Raw genomic sequence first — 27,983 nt, 5'->3', positions numbered from 1 at the left:
TGTAAAGCTTTTTCTCCAAACTGTAAAGCTTTTTTTTTTCTCCAAACTGTAAAACTTTTCCCCAAACTGTAAAGCTTTTTTCCAAACTGTAAAGCCCAAACTGTAAAGCTTTTTCCCCAAACTGTAAAGCTTTTTCTCCAAACTGTAAAGCTTTTTCCCCAAACTGTAAAGCTTTTTCTCCAAACTGTAAAGCTTTTTCCCCAAACTGTAAAGCTTTTTCTCCAAATTGTAAAACTTTTTCCCCAAACTGTAAAGTATGTTATTCATACTGTGGTGTCCAGGATGGAAGCCCAGGCTAGACTGGCACGAGTATGAATGAAGATCTGACTTCTGCCCAAGTGGTATTTGGTTATTGTGCAGCTTTACATTGATTGTTGTCTGTGGGGGACGTTTCATTGTCTTGGATGTTTGATCAGATATAACATATCCAATGAGTCCAAACACACTGGGGTATCTGGAGAGCTGTGCCCTTGGAATTGACATCTTCTGACATATTTTAAAGATGTTTGAATGCAGTTATGACACTGCTTTTTTCTTTACAGAGACGAAGCTAAAGTCTTCACTCAGATACTGAATGTGACTCTGTGATCTGTCAACGGTCAGTCAGACAGGAACAACCCTTTTACTCAGGGAAGGAGAGAGTGTACAGCACTGAGGCACTATACTACAGAGTATTGTCCAGGCCTAGTGAGTGTTTAGCCAGGTCCCAGAACAGTTTGTGCGGTCCTGCCAACTCCTATGGTTTATCCTGGAAATGTTATTATACATTTTTGTTAGGCAGTTGTATGGGTTGTTGAACTTTGAGGTCAATGGTTTTTGTTTGGCATTTTGGGGTGAAGGATCAGTCTCTTTGTGGTTCCATTACCATCCAATCCCCCTAAAGTGACTTTGGGCTTCTTGAAAAGCACTTCAAATAAAATGTATTATCATTATGGTCATTGTCATGGCTAGTGAGTGTTGGTCTAGCTAACATCAGCAGGACGAATCCCTTGGTTTCCACAGAAAAAGGACGGATTAAAGGTAAATATTGACCCAATATCTACAAATCAAATCAAACAACAGTGTAATCTTGGATCAATACTGATCCATGGTTCTGGTACTGATACTGGAGCCTATATTTCAGGCTGGGTAGAAGTAGAATGTAATGTCTATATGGAGAATGTGATTTAGTGTAATATCACTGTAACATCTCCGTTGTCAACCTTCAGAGGGATGTGTCTTCCTGTCTGCTGCTGTCATTGGGAGAGTGGTGCGTTTATGTGATTAAGGACACAGATGAGTTGTGTGTGCTGTGCAATGTGGGCATGTGTGTGCCAGTCTGCTCTAGAAGCTGGTCATTAAAACGCTGCTTGCTGAAGGGACACACACTGAAGAAAGAGGATGAGAGGGAGATGTCGACACACTGACTGCTGATCCAAAAGATACCATCTGGAGGAGCTCTAGGAGTCTGACTCTCACACACACACACACACACACACACACACACACACACACACACACACACACACACACACACACACACACACACACACACACACACACACACACACACACACACACACACACACACACACACACACACACACTGATACAGAAAGGCATGCACTCGCACAGGTATTTAAACAGATGCACAATGCATGAACACACACACACACACCACAAACGCTCTCTCTCTCAAACCATTAGTAATGAGGAGGGCAAGTAAAGGTCATATGCTGGGGGACAGAGGAGGCAGGTGGGAGGAGCTTTAGGAGGATGGGCTCATTGTAATGGCTGGAATGGAATCCATGGAACAGAATGGTTGATATGTTTAGCACCATTTCATGTATTCCATTCCAGCCATTACAATGAGCCCATCCTCCTATAGCTCCTCCCACCAGCTGTGGGATGATCACACAGTCAACCATGGTGGATGATCACACAGTCAACCATGGTGGATGATTACACAGTCAACCATGGTGGATGATCACACAGTCAACCATGGTGGATGATTACACAGTCAACCATGGTGGATGATTACACAGTCAACCATGGTGGATGATTACACAGTCAACCATGGTGGATGATCACACAGTCAACCATGGTGGATGATCACACAGTCAACCATGGTGGATGATCACACAGTCAACCATGGTGGATGATCACACAGTCAACCATGGTGGATGATCACACAGTCAACCATGGTGGATGATCACACAGTCAACCATGGTGGATGATCACACAGTCAACCATGGTGGATGATTACACAGTCAACCATGGTGGATGATCACACAGTCAACCATGGTGGATGATCACACAGTCAACCATGGTGGATGATCACACAGTCAACCATGGTGGATGATTACACAGTCAACCATGGTGGATGATCACACAGTCAACCATGGTGGATGATCACACAGTCAACCATGGTGGATGATCACACAGTCAACCATGGTGGATGATCACACAGTCAACCATGGTGGATGATCACACAGTCAACCATGGTGGATGATCACACAGTCAACCATGGTGGATGATCACACAGTCAACCATGGTGGATGATCACACAGTCAACCATGGTGGATGATCACACAGTCAACCATGGTTGATGATCACACTGATCAACCATGGTGGATGATTACACAGTCAACCATGGTTGATGATCACACAGTCAACCATGGTGGATGATCACACAGTCAACCATGGTGGATGATCACACAGTCAACCATGGTGGATGATCACACAGTCAACCATGGTGGATGATCACACAGTCAACCATGGTGGATGATCACACAGTCAACCATGGTGGATGATCACACAGTCAACCATGGTGGATGATCACACAGTCAACCATGGTTGATGATCACACAGTCAACCATGGTGGATGATCACACAGTCAACCATGGTGGATGATCACACAGTCAACCATGGTTGATGATCACACAGTCAACCATGGTGGATGATCACACAGTCAACCATGGTGGATGATCACACAGTCAACCATGCACTATACTGAGTGATGATGAAAGGTCTGTCTGTCAGAGGCTCTTCCTGTACCAGCCTGCTTCTGGGAATCAAACAATATGGCTGACAGGAAAATAGACTATTATCGACCCCTAAACAAATAAAAACTGCCTTTAATGAGGAACTATTATACATACGCCTCACATTAATTTAGTCTACTAACATGGTCTACATATCTATGAATAACTGCAGCACAGAAAATAGACTAGACTCTCACCCAGAGACATGACAATGACAGGATTGGTTCTTGGAAACCACACACAGCTGTGTGTCTCTCAATTTCAATCTCAGGTTAGGATGGATTATTTCAATCTATCTCTGCTGCTGGAGAATTACACAGGGCAGAGAATAATCTGGTTTGACGGATATGTCACCCCTGCTTGGTGTAGAACAGGGGACATGGTGCTCTGAGCTGGCTGGGTGTATTTAATCATCTGGTTTGAAGGATATGTCCCCACTGCTTGGTGTAGAACAGGGGACATGGTGCTCTGAGCTGGCTGGGTGTATTTAATAATCTGGTTTGAAGGATATGTCCCCACTGCTTGGTGTAGAACAGGGGACATGGTGCTCTGAGCTGGCTGGGTGTATTTAATAATCTGGTTTGAAGGATATGTCCCCACTGCTTGGTGTAGAACAGGGGACATGGTGCTCTGAGCTGGCTGGGTGCAGAAGGCACTGCTTGGTGTAGAACAGGGGACATGGTGCTCTGAGCTGGCTGGGTGTATTTAATAATCTGGTTTGAAGGATATGTCCCCACTGCTTGGTGTAGAACAGGGGACATGGTGCTCTGAGCTGGCTGGGTGTATTTAATAATCTGGTTTGAAGGATATGTCCCCACTGCTTGGTGTAGAACAGGGGACATGGTGCTCTGAGCTGGCTGGGTGCAGAAGGCACTGCTTGGTGTAGAACAGGGGACATGGTGCTCTGAGCTGGCTGGGTGTATTTAATAATCTGGTTTGAAGGATATGTCCCCACTGCTTGGTGTAGAACAGGGGACATGGTGCTCTGAGCTGGCTGGGTGCAGAAGGCACTGCTTGGTGTAGAACAGGGGACATGGTGCTCTGAGCTGGCTGGGTGCAGAAGGCACTGCTTGGTGTAGAACAGGGGACATGGTGCTCTGAGCTGGCTGGGTGCAGAAGGCACTAAGCGTTGTGTAAGCGTTACCAGTGTGTTATGATAAAGGACTGTTTAACGTTTCCCCTCTTGCGAGAGTGATTCCATTAATGTCTATTGTAAGAGCGACCTACAGAGCTCTTGGAAAACACTTAACACGCTCTTTTGCAAATGGTGCAATAACGCAGACACTGGGAAGGATACAAATTAGGACCATGAAGTAAATAGTCTCTCTTTCCCCCTCTCTCTCCACTCTCCTCCGGCCGACTGCCCCACAAATCAATTCCCAGCCCCATGGTCCTTTGGGCCGGAGCTGAGTGATGCATGATGGGACCATGGCGAAGGCCAGGGGCTAATGAGTTATTAGCGTGGTGTTTAACTCCCACTGAGTCCATTTCCTCTTCTCCTCCACCCCCTCCTCTCCTCCACCCCCTCCTCTCCTCCTCTCCTCCACCACCTCCTCCTCTCTTCCTCTCTCCCTCATTCTAATCCACTCCAGGTTATTTAACCCGGCCACCCCTTCAGGAGGGGGACACGGGTCTAAATTAATCAGAGGATATTCATTTGGAGTCCACTTCCTTCACCTAGCCTCCCCTGGTTTCCTCGCCCTGGCGACTACGGGCGGCTCGTTCCCGGTCGGTCACCATGGTAATGTCAGAGCTGGCTGCCCTGATTGGTTGCCTGTGGGATTAGCTCTTCATCATTGGATTTAATGAAGATTGTTCACACACTCCATGGTTCATTCAGTAGGCATGGAGGTGGTGGTGGAGCAGGCAGTACCATCTTCTCTCTGATAAACTTCCATGTGTGTGTGTGTGTGTGTGTGTGTGTGTGTGTGTATACACAAGAGTGTACATGTGTCTGTGTTTCTACCCATATGTGTGTGTTTCTACACACCTGTTTTTAGCACAGTACACAGTAAAACAACAGAAAAGGCCAGATGTCGCCAGTGTCTCACCAGTTGCTTTTCCATGTGTGTCTGACATGCGGGTCATGGATGCTGTGCTTGTCAGCCTGCTCATCCAGGAAGTCAAACATGTACTTGATGGCCAGGGGCAGGGCGCTGCCTCGGTGGGCCGTGCTGAAGATGGTCTCAAACAGGTCGTCCACAAACTTCTGTAAAGTGCCCTGTGGAAGCAGAGAGATCAGCAGTGAGCGACAGACAACACACACAGAGACAGAGAGAATGGTGACAGGTGTCTGCAACACTGGTATCAGACACACTAGTATCAGACACATCGGTATCAGACACACTGGTATCAGACACATCGGTATCAGACACATCGGTATCAGACACACTAGTATCAGACACACTGGTATCAGACACATCGGTATCAGACACACTGGTATCAGACACATCGGTATCAGACACACTAGTATCAGACACACTGGTATCAGACACATCGGTATCAGACACATCGGTATCAGACACACTAGTATCAGACACACTAGTATCAGACACACTGGTATCAGACACATCGGTATCAGACACACTAGTATCAGACACACTGGTATCAGACACATCGGTATCAGACACACTGGTATCAGACACACTAGTATCAGACACACTGGTATCAGACACACTGGTATCAGACACATCGGTATCAGACACATCGGTATCAGACACACTAGTATCAGACACACTAGTATCAGACACACTGGTATCAGACACATCGGTATCAGACACACTGGTATCAGACACATCGGTATCAGACACATCGGTATCAGACACACTGGTATCAGACACATCGGTATCAGACACATCGGTATCAGACACACTAGTATCAGACACACTGGTATCAGACACACGGTATCAGACACATCGGTATCAGACACACTAGTATCAGACACACTGGTATCAGACACACTGGTATCAGACACATCGGTATCAGACACACTAGTATCAGACACACTGGTATCAGACACACTGGTATCAGACACATCGGTATCAGACACATCGGTATCAGACACACTAGTATCAGACACACTAGTATCAGACACACTGGTATCAGACAAATCGGTATCAGACACACTGGTATCAGACACATCGGTATCAGACACATCGGTATCAGACACACTGGTATCAGACACATCGGTATCAGACACATCGGTATCAGACACACTAGTATCAGACACACTGGTATCAGACACATCGGTATCAGACACATCGGTATCAGACACACTAGTATCAGACACACTGGTATCAGACACATCGGTATCAGACACATCGGTATCAGACACACTAGTATCAGACACACTAGTATCAGACACACTGGTATCAGACACATCGGTATCAGACACATCGGTATCAGACACATCGGTATCAGACACACTAGTATCAGACACATCGGTATCAGACACACTAGTATCAGACACACTAGTATCAGACACATCGGTATCAGACACACTAGTATCAGACACACTGGTATCAGACACACTAGTATCAGACACATCGGTATCAGACACATCGGTATCAGACACACTAGTATCAGACACATCGGTATCAGACCTACTAGTATCAGACACATCGGTATCAGACACACTAGTATCAGACACACTAGTATCAGACACACTGGTATCAGACACATCGGTATCAGACACATCGGTATCAGACACACTGGTATCAGACACATCGGTATCAGACACATCGGTATCAGACACATCGGTGTCAGACACATCGGTATCAGACACACTAGTATCAGACACATCGGTATCAGACACATCGGTATCAGACACACTGGTATCAGACACACTGGTATCAGACACATCGGTATCAGACACACTGGTATCAGACACACTGGTATCAGACACATCGGTATCAGACACACTGGTATCAGACACACTGGTATCAGACACACTGGTATCAGACACATCGGTATCAGACACATCGGTATCAGACACATCGGTATCAGACACACTAGTATCAGACACACTGGTATCAGACACATCGGTATCAGACACATCGGTATCAGACACACGGTATCAGACACACTGGTATCAGACACACTGGTATCAGACACACGGTATCAGACACACTAGTATCAGACACACTGGTATCAGACACTAGTATCAGACACACATCGGTATCAGACAGACACTAGTATCAGACACTAGTATCAGACACACTAGTATCAGACACACGGTATCAGACACACTGGTATCAGACACACTAGTATCAGACACACTAGTATCAGACACACTCGGTATCAGACACACTGGTATCAGACACACTGGTATCAGACACACAGTATCAGACACAGTATCAGACACACTAGTATCAGACACACTGGTATCAGACACACTGGTATCAGACACACTGGTATCAGACACACTAGTATCAGACACACTGGTATCAGACACACTAGTATCAGACACATCGGTATCAGACACACTGGTATCAGACACACTGGTATCAGACACATCGGTATCAGACACATCGGTATCAGACACACTGGTATCAGACACATCGGTATCAGACACATCGGTATCAGACACATCGGTATCAGACACACTAGTATCAGACACACTAGTATCAGACACACTAGTATCAGACACATCGGTATCAGACACACTAGTATCAGACACACTGGTATCAGACACACTAGTATCAGACACACTAGTATCAGACACACTAGTATCAGACACACTAGTATCAGACACACTGGTATCAGACACACTAGTATCAGACACACTGGTATCAGACACACTAGTATCAGACACACTAGTATCAGACACATCGGTATCAGACACACGGTATCAGACACACTAGTATCAGACACACTAGTATCAGACACACTGGTATCAGACACATGGTATCAGACATCAGTACACACTAGTATCAGACACACTGGTATCAGACACACTGGTATCAGACACACGGTATCAGACACACTAGTATCAGACACACTGGTATCAGACACACTAGTATCAGACACACTAGTATCAGATATCAGACACACTAGTATCAGACACACTGGTATCAGACACACGGTATCAGACACACGGTATCAGACACATCGGTATCAGACACACGGTATCAGACACACTGGTATCAGACACACTGGTATCAGACACACATCAGACACACGGTATCAGACACATCGGTATCAGACACACTGGTATCAGACACATCGGTACACACTGGTATCAGACACACGGTATCAGACACACATCAGGTATCAGACACACATCGGTATCAGACACACACAGACACATCGGTATCGGTATCAGACACACTAGTATCAGACACATCGGTATCAGACACACTAGTATCAGACACACTAGTATCAGACACACTAGTATCAGACACATCGGTATCAGACACACTAGTATCAGACACACTAGTATCAGACACACTAGTATCAGACACACTAGTATCAGACACATCGGTATCAGACACACTAGTATCAGACACACTGGTATCAGACACATCGGTATCAGACACATCGGTATCAGACACACTCGGTATCAGACACATCGGTATCAGACACATCGGTATCAGACACACGGGTATCAGACACATCGGTATCAGACACACGGTATCAGACACATCGGTATCAGACACATCGGTATCAGACACATCGGTATCAGACACATCGGTATCAGACACACTGGTATCAGACACACTGGGGTATCAGACACATCGGTATCAGACACATGGTATCAGACACACTGGTATCAGAACAACTGTATCAGACACACTAGTATCAGACACATCGGTATCAGACACACTAGTATCAGACACACTAGTATCAGACACACTAGTATCAGACACATCGGTATCAGACACACTGGTATCAGACACATCGGTATCAGACACACTGGTATCAGACACATCGGTATCAGACACACTAGTATCAGACACACTAGTATCAGACACACTGGTATCAGACACACTAGTATCAGACACACGGTATCAGACACACTGGTATCAGACACATCGGTATCAGACACACTAGTATCAGACACACTAGTATCAGACACATCGGTATCAGACACACTAGTATCAGACACATCGGTATCAGACACACTAGTATCAGACACACTAGTATCAGACACACTGGTATCAGACACATCGGTATCAGACACATCGGTATCAGACACACTGGTATCAGACACACTAGTATCAGACACATCGGTATCAGACACACTGGTATCAGACACACTAGTATCAGACACACTAGTATCAGACACATCGGTATCAGACACATCGGTATCAGACACACTGGTATCAGACACACTAGTATCAGACACACTGGTATCAGACACATCGGTATCAGACACACTCGGTATCAGACACACGGTATCAGACACACAGTATCAGACACATCGGTATCAGACACACTAGTATCAGACACATCGGTATCAGACACACTAGTATCAGACACACTAGTATCAGACACACTGGTATCAGACACATCGGTATCAGACACACTAGTATCAGACACACTAGTATCAGACACACTGGTATCAGACACATCGGTATCAGACACATCGGTATCAGACACACTGGTATCAGACACACTAGTATCAGACACACTCGGTATCAGACACATCGGTATCAGACACATCGGTATCAGACACACTGGTATCAGACACACTGGTATCAGACACACTGGTATCAGACACATCGGTATCAGACACACTAGTATCAGACACACGGTATCAAACCACATCGGTATCAGACACACTAGTATCAGACACACTGGTATCAGACACACTAGTATCAGACACATCGGTATCAGACACACTAGTATCAGACACACTAGTATCAGACACACTAGTATCAGACACACTAGTATCAGACACACTGGTATCAGACACATCGGTATCAGACACATCGGTATCAGACACATCGGTATCAGACACACTGGTATCAGACACACTAGTATCAGACACACTAGTATCAGACACATCGGTATCAGACACATCGGTATCAGACACATCGGTATCAGACACACTAGTATCAGACACACTGGTATCAGACACATCGGTATCAGACACATCGGTATCAGACACACTAGTATCAGACACACTAGTATCAGACACATCGGTATCAGACACACGGTATCAGACACATCGGTATCAGACACACTAGTATCAGACACACTAGTATCAGACACATCGGTATCAGACACACTAGTATCAGACACACTAGTATCAGACACACTGGTATCAGACACACTAGTATCAGACACACTAGTATCAGACACACTGGTATCAGACACATCGGTATCAGACACACTAGTATCAGACACACTAGTATCAGACACACTAGTATCAGACACACTAGTATCAGACACACTGGTATCAGACACATCGGTATCAGACACACTAGTATCAGACACACTGGTATCAGACACATCGGTATCAGACACACTAGTATCAGACACACTTGTATCAGACACACTAGTATCAGACACATCGATATCAGACACACTAGTATCAGACACACTGGTATCAGACACATCGGTATCAGACACATCGGTATCAGACACATCGGTATCAGACACATCGGTATCAGACACACTGGTATCAGACACATCGGTATCAGACACACTGGTATCAGACACATCGGTATCAGACACATCGGTATCAGACACACTAGTATCAGACACATCGGTATCAGACACATCAGACACACTAGTATCAGACACACTAGTATCAGACACACTAGTATCAGACACACTAGTATCAGACACATCGGTATCAGACACACTAGTATCAGACACACTAGTATCAGACACACTAGTATCAGACACATCGGTATCAGACACACTAGTATCAGACACACTAGTATCAGACACACTGGTATCAGACACATCGGTATCAGACACATCGGTATCAGACACACTGGTATCAGACACACTAGTATCAGACACACTAGTATCAGACACATCGGTATCAGACACATCGGTATCAGACACATCGGTATCAGACACACTAGTATCAGACACACTAGTATCAGACACATCGGTATCAGACACACTAGTATCAGACACATCGGTATCAGACACACTAGTATCAGACACACTAGTATCAGACACTAGTATCAGACACACTAGTATCAGACACATCGGTATCAGACACACTAGTATCAGACACACTAGTATCAGACACACTGGTATCAGACACACTAGGTATCAGACACACTAGTATCAGACACACTGGTATCAGACACATCGGTATCAGACACACTAGTATCAGACACACTGGTATCAGACACATCGGTATCAGACACACTAGTATCAGACACACTAGTATCAGACACACTGGTATCAGACACACTAGTATCAGACACACTAGTATCAGACACACTAGTATCAGACACACTGGTATCAGACACATCGGTATCAGACACATCGGTATCAGACACATCGGTATCAGACACATCGGTATCAGACACACTAGTATCAGACACACTGGTATCAGACACACTGGTATCAGACACATCGGTATCAGACACACTAGTATCAGACACATCGGTATCAGACACACTAGTATCAGACACATCGGTATCAGACACACTGGTATCAGACACACTAGTATCAGACACACGGTACAGACACACTAGTATCAGACACACTAGTATCAGACACACTGGTATCAGACACACTGGTATCAGACACATCGGTATCAGACACACTAGTATCAGACACATCGGTATCAGACACACTAGTATCAGACACATCGGTATCAGACACATCGGTATCAGACACATCGGTATCAGACACACTGGTATCAGACACACTAGTATCAGACACACTCGGTATCAGACACACTCGGTATCAGACACACTAGTATCAGACACATGGTATCAGACACATCGGTATCAGACACATCGGTATCAGACACACTGGTATCAGACACACTAGTATCAGACACACTAGTATCAGACACATCGGTATCAGACACACTAGTATCAGACACACTGGTATCAGACACACTAGTATCAGTATCAGACACACGGTATCAGACACACGGTATCAGACACACGGTATCAGACACACGGTATCAGACACACAGGTATCAGACACACTGGTATCAGTATCAGACACACTAGTATCAGACACACTGGTATCAGACACATCGGTATCAGACACACTCGGTATCAGACACACTGGTATCAGACACACTGGTATCAGACACATCGGTATCAGACACACGGTATCAGACACATCAGGTATCAGACACACTGGTATCAGACACACTCGGTATCAGACACACTAGTATCAGACACACTAGTATCAGACACACTAGTATCAGACACACTCGGTATCAGACACACGGTATCAGACACATCGGTATCAGACACACTAGTATCAGACACACGGTATCAGACACACTAGTATCAGACACACTCGGTATCAGACACACTGGTATCAGACACATCATCAGTATCAGACACACTAGTATCAGACACACTAGTATCAGACACACTGGTATCAGACACACTGGTATCAGACACACTGGTATCAGACACATCGGTATCAGACACACTAGTATCAGACACACTAGTATCAGACACACTCGGTATCAGACACACTGGTATCAGGTATCAGACACACGGTATCAGACACACTAGTATCAGACACACGGTATCAGACACACTAGTATCAGACACACTAGTATCAGACACACTAGTATCAGACACACGGTATCAGACACACTCGGTATCAGACACACGGTATCAGACACACAGACAGTATCAGACACACTAGTATCAGACACTCGGTATCAGACACACGGTATCAGACACACTGGTATCAGACACACTGGTATCAGACACATAGTATCAGACACACTAGTATCAGACACACTAGTATCAGACACATCGGTATCAGACACAGTATCAGACACACTAGTATCAGACACACACAGTATCAGACACACTCGGTATCAGACACACGGTATCAGACATCAGATCAGACACACTAGTATCAGACACACTAGTATCAGACACACTAGTATCAGTATCAGTGGCTGTTCACACTGGTATCAGACACATCGGTATCAGACACTGGTATCAGACACACTAGTATCGGTATCAGACACACGGTATCAGACACACTGGTATCAGACACACTCGGTATCAGACACACTGGTATCAGACACACGGTATCAGACAGTATCAGACACACGGTATCAGACACACTCAGTATCGGTATCAGACACACTGGTATCAGACACTCGGTATCAGACACACTGGTATCAGACACATCGGTATCAGACACACTGGTATCAGACACACTAGTATCAGACACACGGTATCAGACACACTATCAGACAGTATCAGACACACTGGTATCAGACACACTGGTATCAGACACATCGGTATCAGACACACTGGTATCAGACACATCGGTATCAGACACACTAGTATCAGACACACTAGTATCAGACACACTGGTATCAGACACACTAGTATCAGACACATCGGTATCAGACACACTAGTATCAGACACACTGGTATCAGACACACTAGTATCAGACACATCGGTATCAGACACATCGGTATCAGACACACGGTATCGGTATCAGACACTAGTACAGACACTGGTATCAGACACACGGTATCAGACACACTGGTATCAGACACATCGGTATCAGACACACGGTATCAGACACATCGGTATCAGACACACTGGTATCAGACACATCGGTATCAGACACACTAGTATCAGACACACTGGTATCAGACACACTGGTATCAGACACACTGGTATCAGACACACTAGTATCAGACACACTAGTATCAGACACATCGGTATCAGACACACTGGTATCAGACACACTAGTATCAGACACATCGGTATCAGACACATCGGTATCAGACACACTGGTATCAGACACATCGGTATCAGACACACGGTATCAGACACACGGTATCAGACACATCGGTATCAGACACATCAGACACACGGTATCAGACACACTGGTATCAGACACACTAGTATCAGACACACTAGTATCAGACACATCGGTATCAGACACACTAGTATCAGACACACGGTATCAGACACACTAGTATCAGACACACTAGTATCAGACACATCGGTATCAGACACACTAGTATCAGACACACTAGTATCAGACACACTAGTATCAGACACATCGGTATCAGACACACTAGTATCAGACACACGGTATCAGACACATCGGTATCAGACACACTAGTATCAGACACACTAGTATCAGACACACTTGTATCAGACACACTAGTATCAGACACAGTCGGTATCAGACACACTAGTATCAGACACATCGGTATCAGACACATCGGTATCAGACACACTAGTATCAGACACACGGTATCAGACACACTAGTATCAGACACATCGGTATCAGACACACTAGTATCAGACACACTATCTGGTATCAGACACACTAGTATCAGACACACGGTATCAGACACACTCGGTATCAGACACACGGTATCAGACACACTAGTATCAGACACACCGGTATCAGACACACGGTATCAGACACTCGGTATCAGACACACGGTATCAGACACACTCAGTATCAGACACACTAGTATCAGACACACTGGTATCAGACACAGTATCAGACACACGGTATCAGGTATCAGACACACTGGTATCAGACACACTAGTATCAGACACAGACACACTAGTATCAGTATCAGACACTGGTATCAGACACACTAGTATCAGACACACTAGTATCAGACACATCGGTATCAGACACACTAGTATCAGACACACGGTATCAGACACACTAGTATCAGACACACGGTATCAGACACACTGGTATCAGACACAGTATCAGACACACGGTATCAGACATCAGTATCAGACACACACTCAGGTATCAGACACACTGGTATCAGACACACTCGGTATCAGACACACTAGTATCAGACACACTAGTATCAGACACACTAGTATCAGACACATCGGTATCAGACACATCGGTATCAGACACACTAGTATCAGACACACTAGTATCAGACACACTCGGTATCAGACACAGTATCACACACTGGTATCAGACACATCGGTATCAGACACACTAGTATCAGACACACTAGTATCAGACACTAGTATCAGACACATCGGTATCAGACACATCGGTATCAGACACACTGGTATCAGACACACTAGTATCAGACACACTAGTATCAGACACACGGTATCAGACACACGGTATCAGACACACGGTATCAGACACACTAGTATCAGACACACTAGTATCAGACACACTGGTATCAGTATCAGACACTCGGTATCAGACACACTCGGTATCAGACACACTGGTATCAGACACACTAGTATCAGACACATCGGTATCAGACACACTGGTATCAGACACACTGGTATCAGACACATCGGTATCAGACACACTAGTATCAGACACACTAGTATCAGACACACTAGTATCAGACACATCGGTATCAGACACATCGGTATCAGACACATCGGTATCAGACACACTGGTATCAGACACACTGGTATCAGACACACTGGTATCAGACACACTAGTATCAGACACACTAGTATCAGACACATCGGTATCAGACACACTGGTATCAGACACATCGGTATCAGACACATCGGTATCAGACACACTAGTATCAGACACATCGGTATCAGACACATCGGTATCAGACACATCGGTATCAGACACACTGGTATCAGACACATCGGTATCAGACACACTAGTATCAGACACACTGGTATCAGACACACTGGTATCAGACACATCGGTATCAGACACTCGGTATCAGACACACTGGTATCAGACACACGGTATCAGACACATCGGTATCAGACACACTCGGTATCAGACACACTGGTATCAGACACATCGGTATCAGACACACTGGTATCAGACACACTAGTATCAGACACACTAGTATCAGACACACTAGTATCAGACACATCGGTATCAGACACACTAGTATCAGACACACTAGTATCAGACACACTAGTATCAGACACACTGGTATCAGACACACTGGTATCAGACACACTCGGTATCAGACACACTAGTATCAGACACATCGGTATCAGACACACGGTATCAGACACACTCGGTATCAGACACACGGTATCAGACACACGGTATCAGACACACTCGGTATCAGACACATCGGTATCAGACACATAGTATCAGACACACGGTATCAGACACACGGTATCAGACACACTAGTATCAGATCACACTGGTATCAGACACACTGGTATCAGACACAGTATCAGACACACTGGTATCAGACACACCGGTATCAGACACACTAGTATCAGACACACTGGTATCAGACACACGGTATCAGACACACTAGTATCAGACACATAGTATCAGACACACGGTATCAGACACATCAGTATCAGACACACTAGTATCAGACACATCGGTATCAGACACACTGGTATCAGACACACTAGTATCAGACACACTAGTATCAGACACATCAGACACATGGTATCAGACACACTGGTATCAGACACACTAGTATCAGACACACTAGTATCAGACACACTCGGTATCAGACACACGGTATCAGACACACGGTATCAGACACACTAGTATCAGACACAGTATCAGACACACGGTATCAGACACAGTATCAGACACACTAGTATCAGACACACTAGTATCAGACACATCGGTATCAGACACACGGTATCAGACACATCGGTATCAGACACACTGGTATCAGACACACTGGTATCAGACACACGGTATCAGACACATCGGTATCAGACACATCAGTACACACTAGTATCAGACACATCGGTATCAGACACACTAGTATCAGACACATCGGTATCAGACACACTAGTATCAGACACATCGGTATCAGACACACTAGTATCAGACACATCGGTATCAGACACACTAGTATCAGACACTAGTATCAGACACACAGTATCAGACACACGGTATCAGACACACTAGTATCAGACACACGGTATCAGACACACTCAGTATCAGACACATAGTATCAGACACACTAGTATCAGACACATCGGTATCAGACACACTGGTATCAGACACATCGGTATCAGACACACTGGTATCAGACACAGTATCAGACACAGTATCAGACACACTAGTATCAGACACATCGGTATCAGACACACTAGTATCAGACACACACGGTATCAGTCGGTATCAGACACACGGTATCAGACACACTGGTATCAGACACATCGGTATCAGACACACTCGGTATCAGACACACTAGTATCAGACACACTGGTATCAGACACATCGGTATCAGACACACTAGTATCAGACACATCGGTATCAGACACACTAGTATCAGACACATCGGTATCAAACACATCGGTATCAGACACACTAGTATCAGACACACTGGTATCAGACACACTAGTATCAGACACATCGGTATCAGACACACTAGTATCAGACACACTAGTATCAGACACATCGGTATCAGACACACTGGTATCAGACACATCGGTATCAGACACATCGGTATCAGACACACTAGTATCAGACACATGGTATCAGACACACTAGTATCAGACACACTGGTATCAGACACATCGGTATCAGACACACTGGTATCAGACACACGGTATCAGACACACGGTATCAGACACACGGTATCAGACACATCGGTATCAGACACACTAGTATCAGACACATCGGTATCAGACACATCGGTATCAGACACACGGTATCAGACACACTAGTATCAGACACATCGGTATCAGACACACTGGTATCAGACACATCGGTATCAGACACACTGGTATCAGACACATCGGTATCAGACACATCGGTATCAGACACACTAGTATCAGACACACTAGTATCAGACACACTGGTATCAGACACATCGGTATCAGACACATCGGTATCAGACACACTGGTATCAGACACACTAGTATCAGACACATCGGTATCAGACACACTAGTATCAGACACACTAGTATCAGACACACTAGTATCAGACACACTAGTATCAGACACACTAGTATCAGACACACTAGTATCAGACACACTAGTATCAGACACACTGGTATCAGACACACTGGTATCAGACACACTAGTATCAGACACATCGGTATCAGACACACGGTATCAGACACACGGTATCAGACACATCGGTATCAGACACACTGGTATCAGACACATCGGTATCAGACACACTAGTATCAGACACACTAGTATCAGACACATCGGTATCAGACACACTAGTATCAGACACACTGGTATCAGACACACTGGTATCAGACACACTAGTATCAGACACACTGGTATCAGACACACTAGTATCAGACACACTAGTATCAGACACACTAGTATCAGACACACTAGTATCAGACACACTGGTATCAGACACACTGGTATCAGACACATCGGTATCAGACACACTAGTATCAGACACATCGGTATCAGACACACTAGTATCAGACACATCGGTATCAGACACACTGGTATCAGACACACTAGTATCAGACACACTGGTATCAGACACACTGGTATCAGACACATCGGTATCAGACACACTGGTATCAGACACACTGGTATCAGACACACTAGTATCAGACACACGGTATCAGACACACGGTATCAGACACACTAGTATCAGACACATCGGTATCAGACACACTAGTATCAGACACACACACGGTATCAGACACTGGTATCAGACACATCGGTATCAGACACACTGGTATCAGACACACTAGTATCAGACACACTGGTATCAGACACATTCGGTATCAGACACACTGGTATCAGACACATCGGTATCAGACACACGGTATCAGACACATCGGTATCAGACACACTAGTATCAGACACACTGGTATCAGACACACTAGTATCAGACACACTAGTATCAGACACACTGGTATCAGACACATCGGTATCAGACACATCGGTATCAGACACACTGGTATCAGACACACTAGTATCAGACACACTGGTATCAGACACACTAGTATCAGACACATCGGTATCAAACACATCGGTATCAGACACACTAGTATCAGACACACTGGTATCAGACACACTAGTATCAGACACATCGGTATCAGACACACTAGTATCAGACACACTAGTATCAGACACACTAGTATCAGACACATCGGTATCAGACACATCGGTATCAGACACACTGGTATCAGACACATCGGTATCAGACACACTGGTATCGGTATCAGACACACTAGTATCAGACACACTGGTATCAGACACACTGGTATCAGACACACGGTATCAGACACACGGTATCAGACACACTAGTATCAGACACTGGTATCGACACACTGGTATCAGACACACTGGTATCAGACACATCGGTATCAGACACATCGGTATCAGACACACTAGTATCAGACACACTGGTATCAGACACATCGGTATCAGACACATCGGTATCAGACACACTGGTATCAGACACACTGGTATCAGACACACTAGTATCAGACACACTAGTATCAGACACACTAGTATCAGACACATCGGTATCAGACACACTGGTATCAGACACATCGGTATCAGACACACTAGTATCAGACACACTAGTATCAGTATCAGACACACGGTATCAGACACACTAGTATCAGACACATCGGTATCAGACACACTGGTATCAGACACACTAGTATCAGACACACTGGTATCAGACACACTCGGTATCAGACACATCGGTATCGACACACTAGTATCAGACACATCGGTATCAGACACATGGTATCAGACACAGTATCAGTATCAGTATCACACACTGGTATCAGACACATCGGTATCAGACACACTAGTATCAGACACACTAGTATCAGACACACTGGTATCAGACACATCGGTATCAGACACATCGGTATCAGACACACTAGTATCAGACACACTGGTATCAGACACACTAGTATCAGACACATCGGTATCAGACACATCAGACACACTAGTATCAGACACATGGTATCAGACACACTAGTATCAGACACACTCGGTATCAGACACACTCGGTATCAGACACATCGGTATCAGACACATCGGTATCAGACACACTGGTATCAGACACACTGGTATCAGACACACTAGTATCAGACACACTCGGTATCAGACACACGGTATCAGACACACTGGTATCAGACACATCGGTATCAGACACACGGTATCAGACACACGGTATCAGACACACTAGTATCAGACACACACTAGTATCAGACACACGGTATCAGACACATCGGTATCAGTATCAGACACACTAGTATCAGACACACTAGTATCAGTATCAGACATCGGTATCAGACACACACTAGTATCAGACACATCGGTATCAGACACATCGGTATCAGACACACTGGTATCAGACACATCGGTATCAGACACACTGGTATCAGACACACTAGTATCAGACACACTAGTATCAGACACACTAGTATCAGACACATCGGTATCAGACACACTGGTATCAGACACATCGGTATCAGACACATCGGTATCAGACACACTAGTATCAGACACATCGGTATCAGACACATCGGTATCAGACACACTGGTATCAGACACATCGGTATCAGACACATCGGTATCAGACACACTAGTATCAGACACATCGGTATCAGACACATCGGTATCAGACACATCGGTATCAGACACACTGGTATCAGACACATCGGTATCAGACACACTAGTATCAGACACACTGGTATCAGACACATCGGTATCAGACACATCGGTATCAGACACACTAGTATCAGACACACTGGTATCAGACACATCGGTATCAGACACACTAGTATCAGACACACTGGTATCAGACACACTGGTATCAGACACACGGTATCAGACACACTCGGTATCAGACACACTGGTATCAGACACACTAGTATCAGACACATCGGTATCAGACACACTGGTATCAGACACACTAGTATCAGACACACTAGTATCAGACACACTGGTATCAGACACACTAGTATCAGACACACTCGGTATCAGACACACTGGTATCAGACACATCGGTATCAGACACACGGTATCAGACACACTGGTATCAGACACACGGTATCAGACACACTAGTATCAGACACACTAGTATCTGGTATCAGACACATCGGTATCAGACACACGGTATCAGACACACTAGTATCAGACACACTGGTATCAGACACACGGTATCAGACACACTAGTATCAGACACACTGGTATCAGACACACTCAGACACACTAGTATCAGACACACGGTATCAGACACATCGGTATCAGACACACTGGTATCAGACACACTGGTATCAGACACACGGTATCAGACACACTGGTATCAGACACGGTATCAGACACACTAGTATCAGACACACTCGGTATCAGACACACACTAGTATCAGACACACCAGTATCAGACACACTAGTATCAGACACATCGGTATCAGACACACTAGTATCAGACACATCGGTATCAGACACATCGGTATCAGACACACTAGTATCAGACACACTAGTATCAGACACACTAGTATCAGACACACTAGTATCAGACACACTAGTATCAGACACACGGTATCAGACACACTAGTATCAGACACACTAGTATCAGACACACTGGTATCAGACACATCGGTATCAGACACACTAGTATCAGACACATCGGTATCAGACACACTAGTATCAGACACATCGGTATCAGACACACTAGTATCAGACACACTAGTATCAGACACACTGGTATCAGACACACTAGTATCAGACACATCGGTATCAGACAGTATCAGACACTAGTATCAGACACACACACTAGTATCAGACACACGGTATCAGACACACTGGTATCGGTATCAGACACACTAGTATCAGACACACTGGTATCAGACACACTGGTATCAGACACACTAGTATCAGACACACTAGTATCAGACACACTAGTATCAGACACACTGGTATCAGACACACTGGTATCAGACACATAGTATCAGACACATCGGTATCAGACACACTAGTATCAGACACATCGGTATCAGACAGACACACTGGTATCAGACACACGGTATCAGACACACTGGTCAGACACACTAGTATCAGACACACTGGTATCAGACACACTGGTATCAGACACATCGGTATCAGACACACTGGTATCAGACACACTGGTATCAGACACATCGGTATCAGACACACTAGGTATCAGACACACGGTATCAGACACACTGGTATCAGACACATCGGTATCAGACACATCGGTATCAGACACACTGGTATCAGACACACTAGTATCAGACACATCGGTATCAGACACATCGGTATCAGACACACTGGTATCAGACACACTAGTATCAGACACACTAGTATCAGACACACTGGTATCAGACACACTGGTATCAGACACACTAGTATCAGACACATCGGTATCAGACACACTAGTATCAGACACATCGGTATCAGACACACTAGTATCAGACACACTAGTATCAGACACACTAGTATCAGACACATCGGTATCAGACACACTGGTATCAGACACATCGGTATCAGACACACTGGTATCAGACACATCGGTATCAGACACATCGGTATCAGACACACTAGTATCAGACACACTGGTATCAGACACACGGTATCAGACACACTAGTATCAGACACTGGTATCAGACACACTAGTATCAGACACACGGTATCAGACACACTAGTATCAGACACACTAGTATCAGACACATCGGTATCAGACACATCGGTATCAGACACATCGGTATCAGACACATCGGTATCAGACACACTAGTATCAGACACATCGGTATCAGACACATCGGTATCAGACACACTAGTATCAGACACACTAGTATCAGACACATCGGTATCAGACACACTAGTATCAGACACACTAGACAGTATCAGACACATCGGTATCAGACACATCGGTATCAGACACACTCAGTATCAGACACACTAGTATCAGACACACGGTATCAGACACACTAGTATCAGACACACTAGTATCAGACACACTAGTATCAGATCGGTATCAGACACACATCAGGTATCAGACACACGGTATCAGACACACGGTATCAGACACATCGGTATCAGACACACTAGTATCAGACACACTGGTATCAGACACACTAGTATCAGACACACGGTATCAGACACATCGGTATCAGACACACTAGTATCAGACACACGGTATCAGACACACGGTATCAGACACACTAGTATCAGACACACTCGGTATCAGACACACTAGTATCAGACACACGGTATCAGACACACTAGTATCAGACACACGGTATCAGACACACTAGTATCAGACACACTAGTATCAGACACACTGGTATCAGACACACGGTATCAGACACGGTATCAGACACACTAGTATCAGACACACGGTATCAGGTATCAGACACACTGGTATCAGACACATCGGTATCAGACACACGGTATCAGACACACTCGGTATCAGACACACGGTATCAGACACACTAGTATCAGACACATCGGTATCAGACACACGGTATCAGACACACTAGTATCAGACACACTAGTATCAGACACATCGGTATCAGACACATCGGTATCAGACACATCGGTATCAGACACACTAGTATCAGACACACTGGTATCAGACACACTAGTATCAGACACACTGGTATCAGACACATCGGTATCAGACACACTAGTATCAGACACACTGGTATCAGACACATCGGTATCAGACACACTAGTATCAGACACACTCGGTATCAGACACACTGGTATCAGACACACTAGTATCAGACACATCGGTATCAGACACAGTATCAGACACACTAGTATCAGACACATCGGTATCAGACACACTAGTATCAGACACACTACGGTATCAGACACACTAGTATCAGACACACTAGTATCAGACACATCGGTATCAGACAGTATCGGTATCAGACACATCAGTATCAGACACACGGTATCAGACACATCGGTATCAGACACACTAGTATCAGACACATCGGTATCAGACACACTGGTATCAGACACACGGTATCAGACACATGGTATCAGACACACTAGTATCAGACACACTGGTATCACTCGGTATCAGACACACGGTATCAGACACACTAGTATCAGACACACTAGTATCAGACACACGGTATCAGACACACTAGTATCAGACACACTAGTATCAGACACACTGGTATCAGACACACTAGTATCAGACACACTCGGTATCAGACACACTAGACACACTAGTATCAGACACACTAGTATCAGACACACGGTATCAGACACATCGGTATCAGACACACTGGTATCAGACACACTAGTATCAGACACATCGGTATCAGACACACTAGTATCAGACACATCGTATCAGACACACTAGTATCAGACACATAGTATCAGACACAGTATCAGACACACTGGTATCAGACACATCGGTATCAGACACACTGGTATCAGACACACTGGTATCAGACACACTGGTATCAGACACATGGTATCAGACACACTGGTATCAGACACACTGGTATCAGACACATCGGTATCAGACACACTAGTATCAGACACACGGTATCAGACACACTAGTATCAGACACAGTATCAGACACACTGGTATCAGACACACTAGTATCAGACACACGGTATCAGACACACGGTATCAGACACATCGGTATCAGACACATCGGTATCAGACACACTAGTATCAGACACACTGGTATCAGACACACGGTATCAGACACACGGTATCAGACACACTAGTATCAGACACACTCGGTATCAGACACACTAGTATCAGACACACTAGTATCAGACACACGGTATCAGACACACGGTATCAGACACACTAGACACACTAGTATCATCAGACACACTGGTATCAGACACACAGTATCAGACACACTCGGTATCAGACACACTAGTATCAGACACACTAGTATCAGACACATCGGTATCAGACACACACAGACACATCGGTATCAGACACATCGGTATCAGACACACTAGTATCAGACACATCGGTATCAGACACTCGGTATCAGACACACTAGTATCAGACACACATCGGTATCAGACACACTAGTATCAGACACATCGGTATCAGACACACTCGGTATCAGACACACTAGTATCAGACACACTCGGTATCAGACAGTATCAGACACACTCGGTATCAGACACACTAGTATCAGACACACACTGGTATCAGACACACTAGTATCAGACACACTGGTATCAGACACACTAGTATCAGACACACTAGTATCAGACACACTAGTATCAGTATCAGACACTAGTATCAGACACGGTATCAGACACACGGTATCAGACACACGGTATCAGACACACGGTATCAGACACACTGGTATCAGACACACTAGTATCAGACACACTCAGGTATCAGACACACGGTATCAGACACACTAGTATCAGACACACTAGTATCAGGTATCAGACACATCGGTATCAGACACACTAGTATCAGACACACTAGTATCAGACACACGGTATCAGACACATCGGTATCAGACACACTGGTATCAGGTATCAGACACATCGGTACTAGTATCAGACACACTAGTATCAGACACACTAGTATCAGACACACTGGTATCAGACACATCGGTATCAGACACACTAGTATCAGACACACTGGTATCAGACACATCGGTATCAGACACACTGGTATCAGACACACTGGTATCAGACACATCAGACACGGTATCAGACACACTCGGTATCAGACACACTCGGTATCAGACACACTAGTATCAGACACACTGGTATCAGACACACTCGGTATCAGACACACTGGTATCAGACACACTAGTATCAGACACACGGTATCAGACACACTAGTATCAGACACACTGGTATCAGACACACTAGTATCAGACACACTAGTATCAGGTATCAGACACTGGTATCAGACACACTAGTATCAGACACATCGGTATCAGACACACGGTAGTATCAGACACACATCAGTATCAGACACACTAGTATCAGACACACTGGTATCAGACACACTGGTATCAGACACACTGGTATCAGACACACTGGTATCAGACACACTGGTATCAGACACATCGGTATCAGACACACTGGTATCAGACACATCGGTATCGGTATCAGACACATCGGTATCAGACACAGTATCAGACACTAGTATCAGACACACTCGGTATCAGACACGGTATCAGACACACTAGTATCAGACACACTAGTATCAGACACACTGGTATCAGGTATCAGACACACTAGTATCAGACACACTAGTATCAGACACATCGGTATCAGACACACTAGTATCAGACACACTAGTATCAGACACACTAGTATCAGACACACTAGTATCAGACACATCGGTATCAGACACATCGGTATCAGACACACTGGTATCAGACACACTGGTATCAGACACACTAGTATCAGACACACTAGTATCAGACACATCGGTATCAGACACACTGGTATCAGACACATCGGTATCAGACACATCGGTATCAGACACACTAGTATCAGACACATCGGTATCAGACACACGGTATCAGACACATCGGTATCAGACACACTCGGTATCAGTATCAGACACATCGGTATCAGACACACTAGTATCAGACACACGGTATCAGACACACTAGTATCAGACACACGGTATCAGACACACGGTATCAGACACACTAGTATCAGACACTGGTATCAGACACACTGGTATCAGACACACGGTATCAGACACACTAGTATCAGACACACTGGTATCAGACACACAGACACATCGGTATCAGACACATAGTATCAGACACACTGGTATCAGACACACTAGTATCAGACACACTGGTATCAGACACACGGTATCAGACACACGGTAGACACACTAGTATCAGACACGGTATCAGACACATCGGTATCAGACACACTGGTATCAGACACACTGGTATCAGACACACTAGTATCAGACACACTGGTATCAGACACACTGGTATCAGACACATCGGTATCAGACACACTAGTATCAGACACACTGGTATCAGACACTCGGTATCAGACACACGGTATCAGACACATCAGACACAGTATCAGACACACTGGTATCAGACACACTGGTATCAGACACACGGTATCAGACACACTAGTATCAGACACACATCGGTATCAGACACACTGGTATCAGATCAGACACACTAGTATCAGACACACTGGTATCAGACACACTAGTATCAGACACACTAGTATCAGACACACTAGTATCAGACACATGGTATCAGACACACTAGTATCAGACACACTGGTATCAGACACACTGGTATCAGACACATAGTATCAGACACACTAGTATCAGACACACGGTATCAGACACACTGGTATCAGACACATCGGTATCAGACACACTGGTATCAGACACACTAGTATCAGACACACTAGTATCAGACACACACTGGTATCAGACACACTCGGTATCAGACACACGGTATCAGACACACTAGTATCAGACACACTGGTATCAGACACACTAGTATCAGACACATCGGTATCAGACACACTAGTATCAGACACATCGGTATCAGACACACTGGTATCAGACACACTGGTATCAGACACACGGTATCAGACACACTAGTATCAGACACATCGGTATCAGACACACTGGTATCAGACACACTAGTATCAGACACACTAGTATCAGACACATCGGTATCAGACACACGGTATCAGACACACTAGTATCAGACACTAGTATCAGACACACTAGTATCAGGTATCAGACACACTAGTATCAGACACACGGGTATCAGACACACTGGTATCAGACACACAGTATCAGACACTAGTATCAGACACACTGGTATCAGACACACGGTATCAGACACACTGGTATCAGACACACTGGTATCAGACACACTAGTATCAGACACATCGGTATCAGACACACTAGTATCAGA

The 27,983-nt window shown here is 45.0% G+C and overlaps 1 protein-coding gene across 1 annotated transcript in view; it reads right to left on the bottom strand.

Moving 5' to 3' along the window:
• Window positions 1-5,074: 5,074 nt before the first annotated feature.
• The window catches only part of LOC115125652 (plexin-A4-like), a gene marked incomplete at its 3' end in the record, with an annotated part of 305,241 nt that continues 282,332 nt past the window's right edge, over window positions 5,075-27,983 (bottom strand). The window contains exon 26 of the mRNA XM_065017000.1: window positions 5,075-5,244. Coding sequence (XP_064873072.1) covers window positions 5,075-5,244 — 170 coding nt within the window. The remainder of the gene's footprint in view (window positions 5,245-27,983) is intronic.

Source organism: Oncorhynchus nerka, unplaced genomic scaffold, assembly GCF_034236695.1.
Source record: "Oncorhynchus nerka isolate Pitt River unplaced genomic scaffold, Oner_Uvic_2.0 unplaced_scaffold_690, whole genome shotgun sequence".
In the NCBI taxonomy this organism is placed as follows: domain Eukaryota; kingdom Metazoa; phylum Chordata; class Actinopteri; order Salmoniformes; family Salmonidae; genus Oncorhynchus; species Oncorhynchus nerka.
This window is presented reverse-complemented; position numbering and strand designations above follow the sequence as displayed.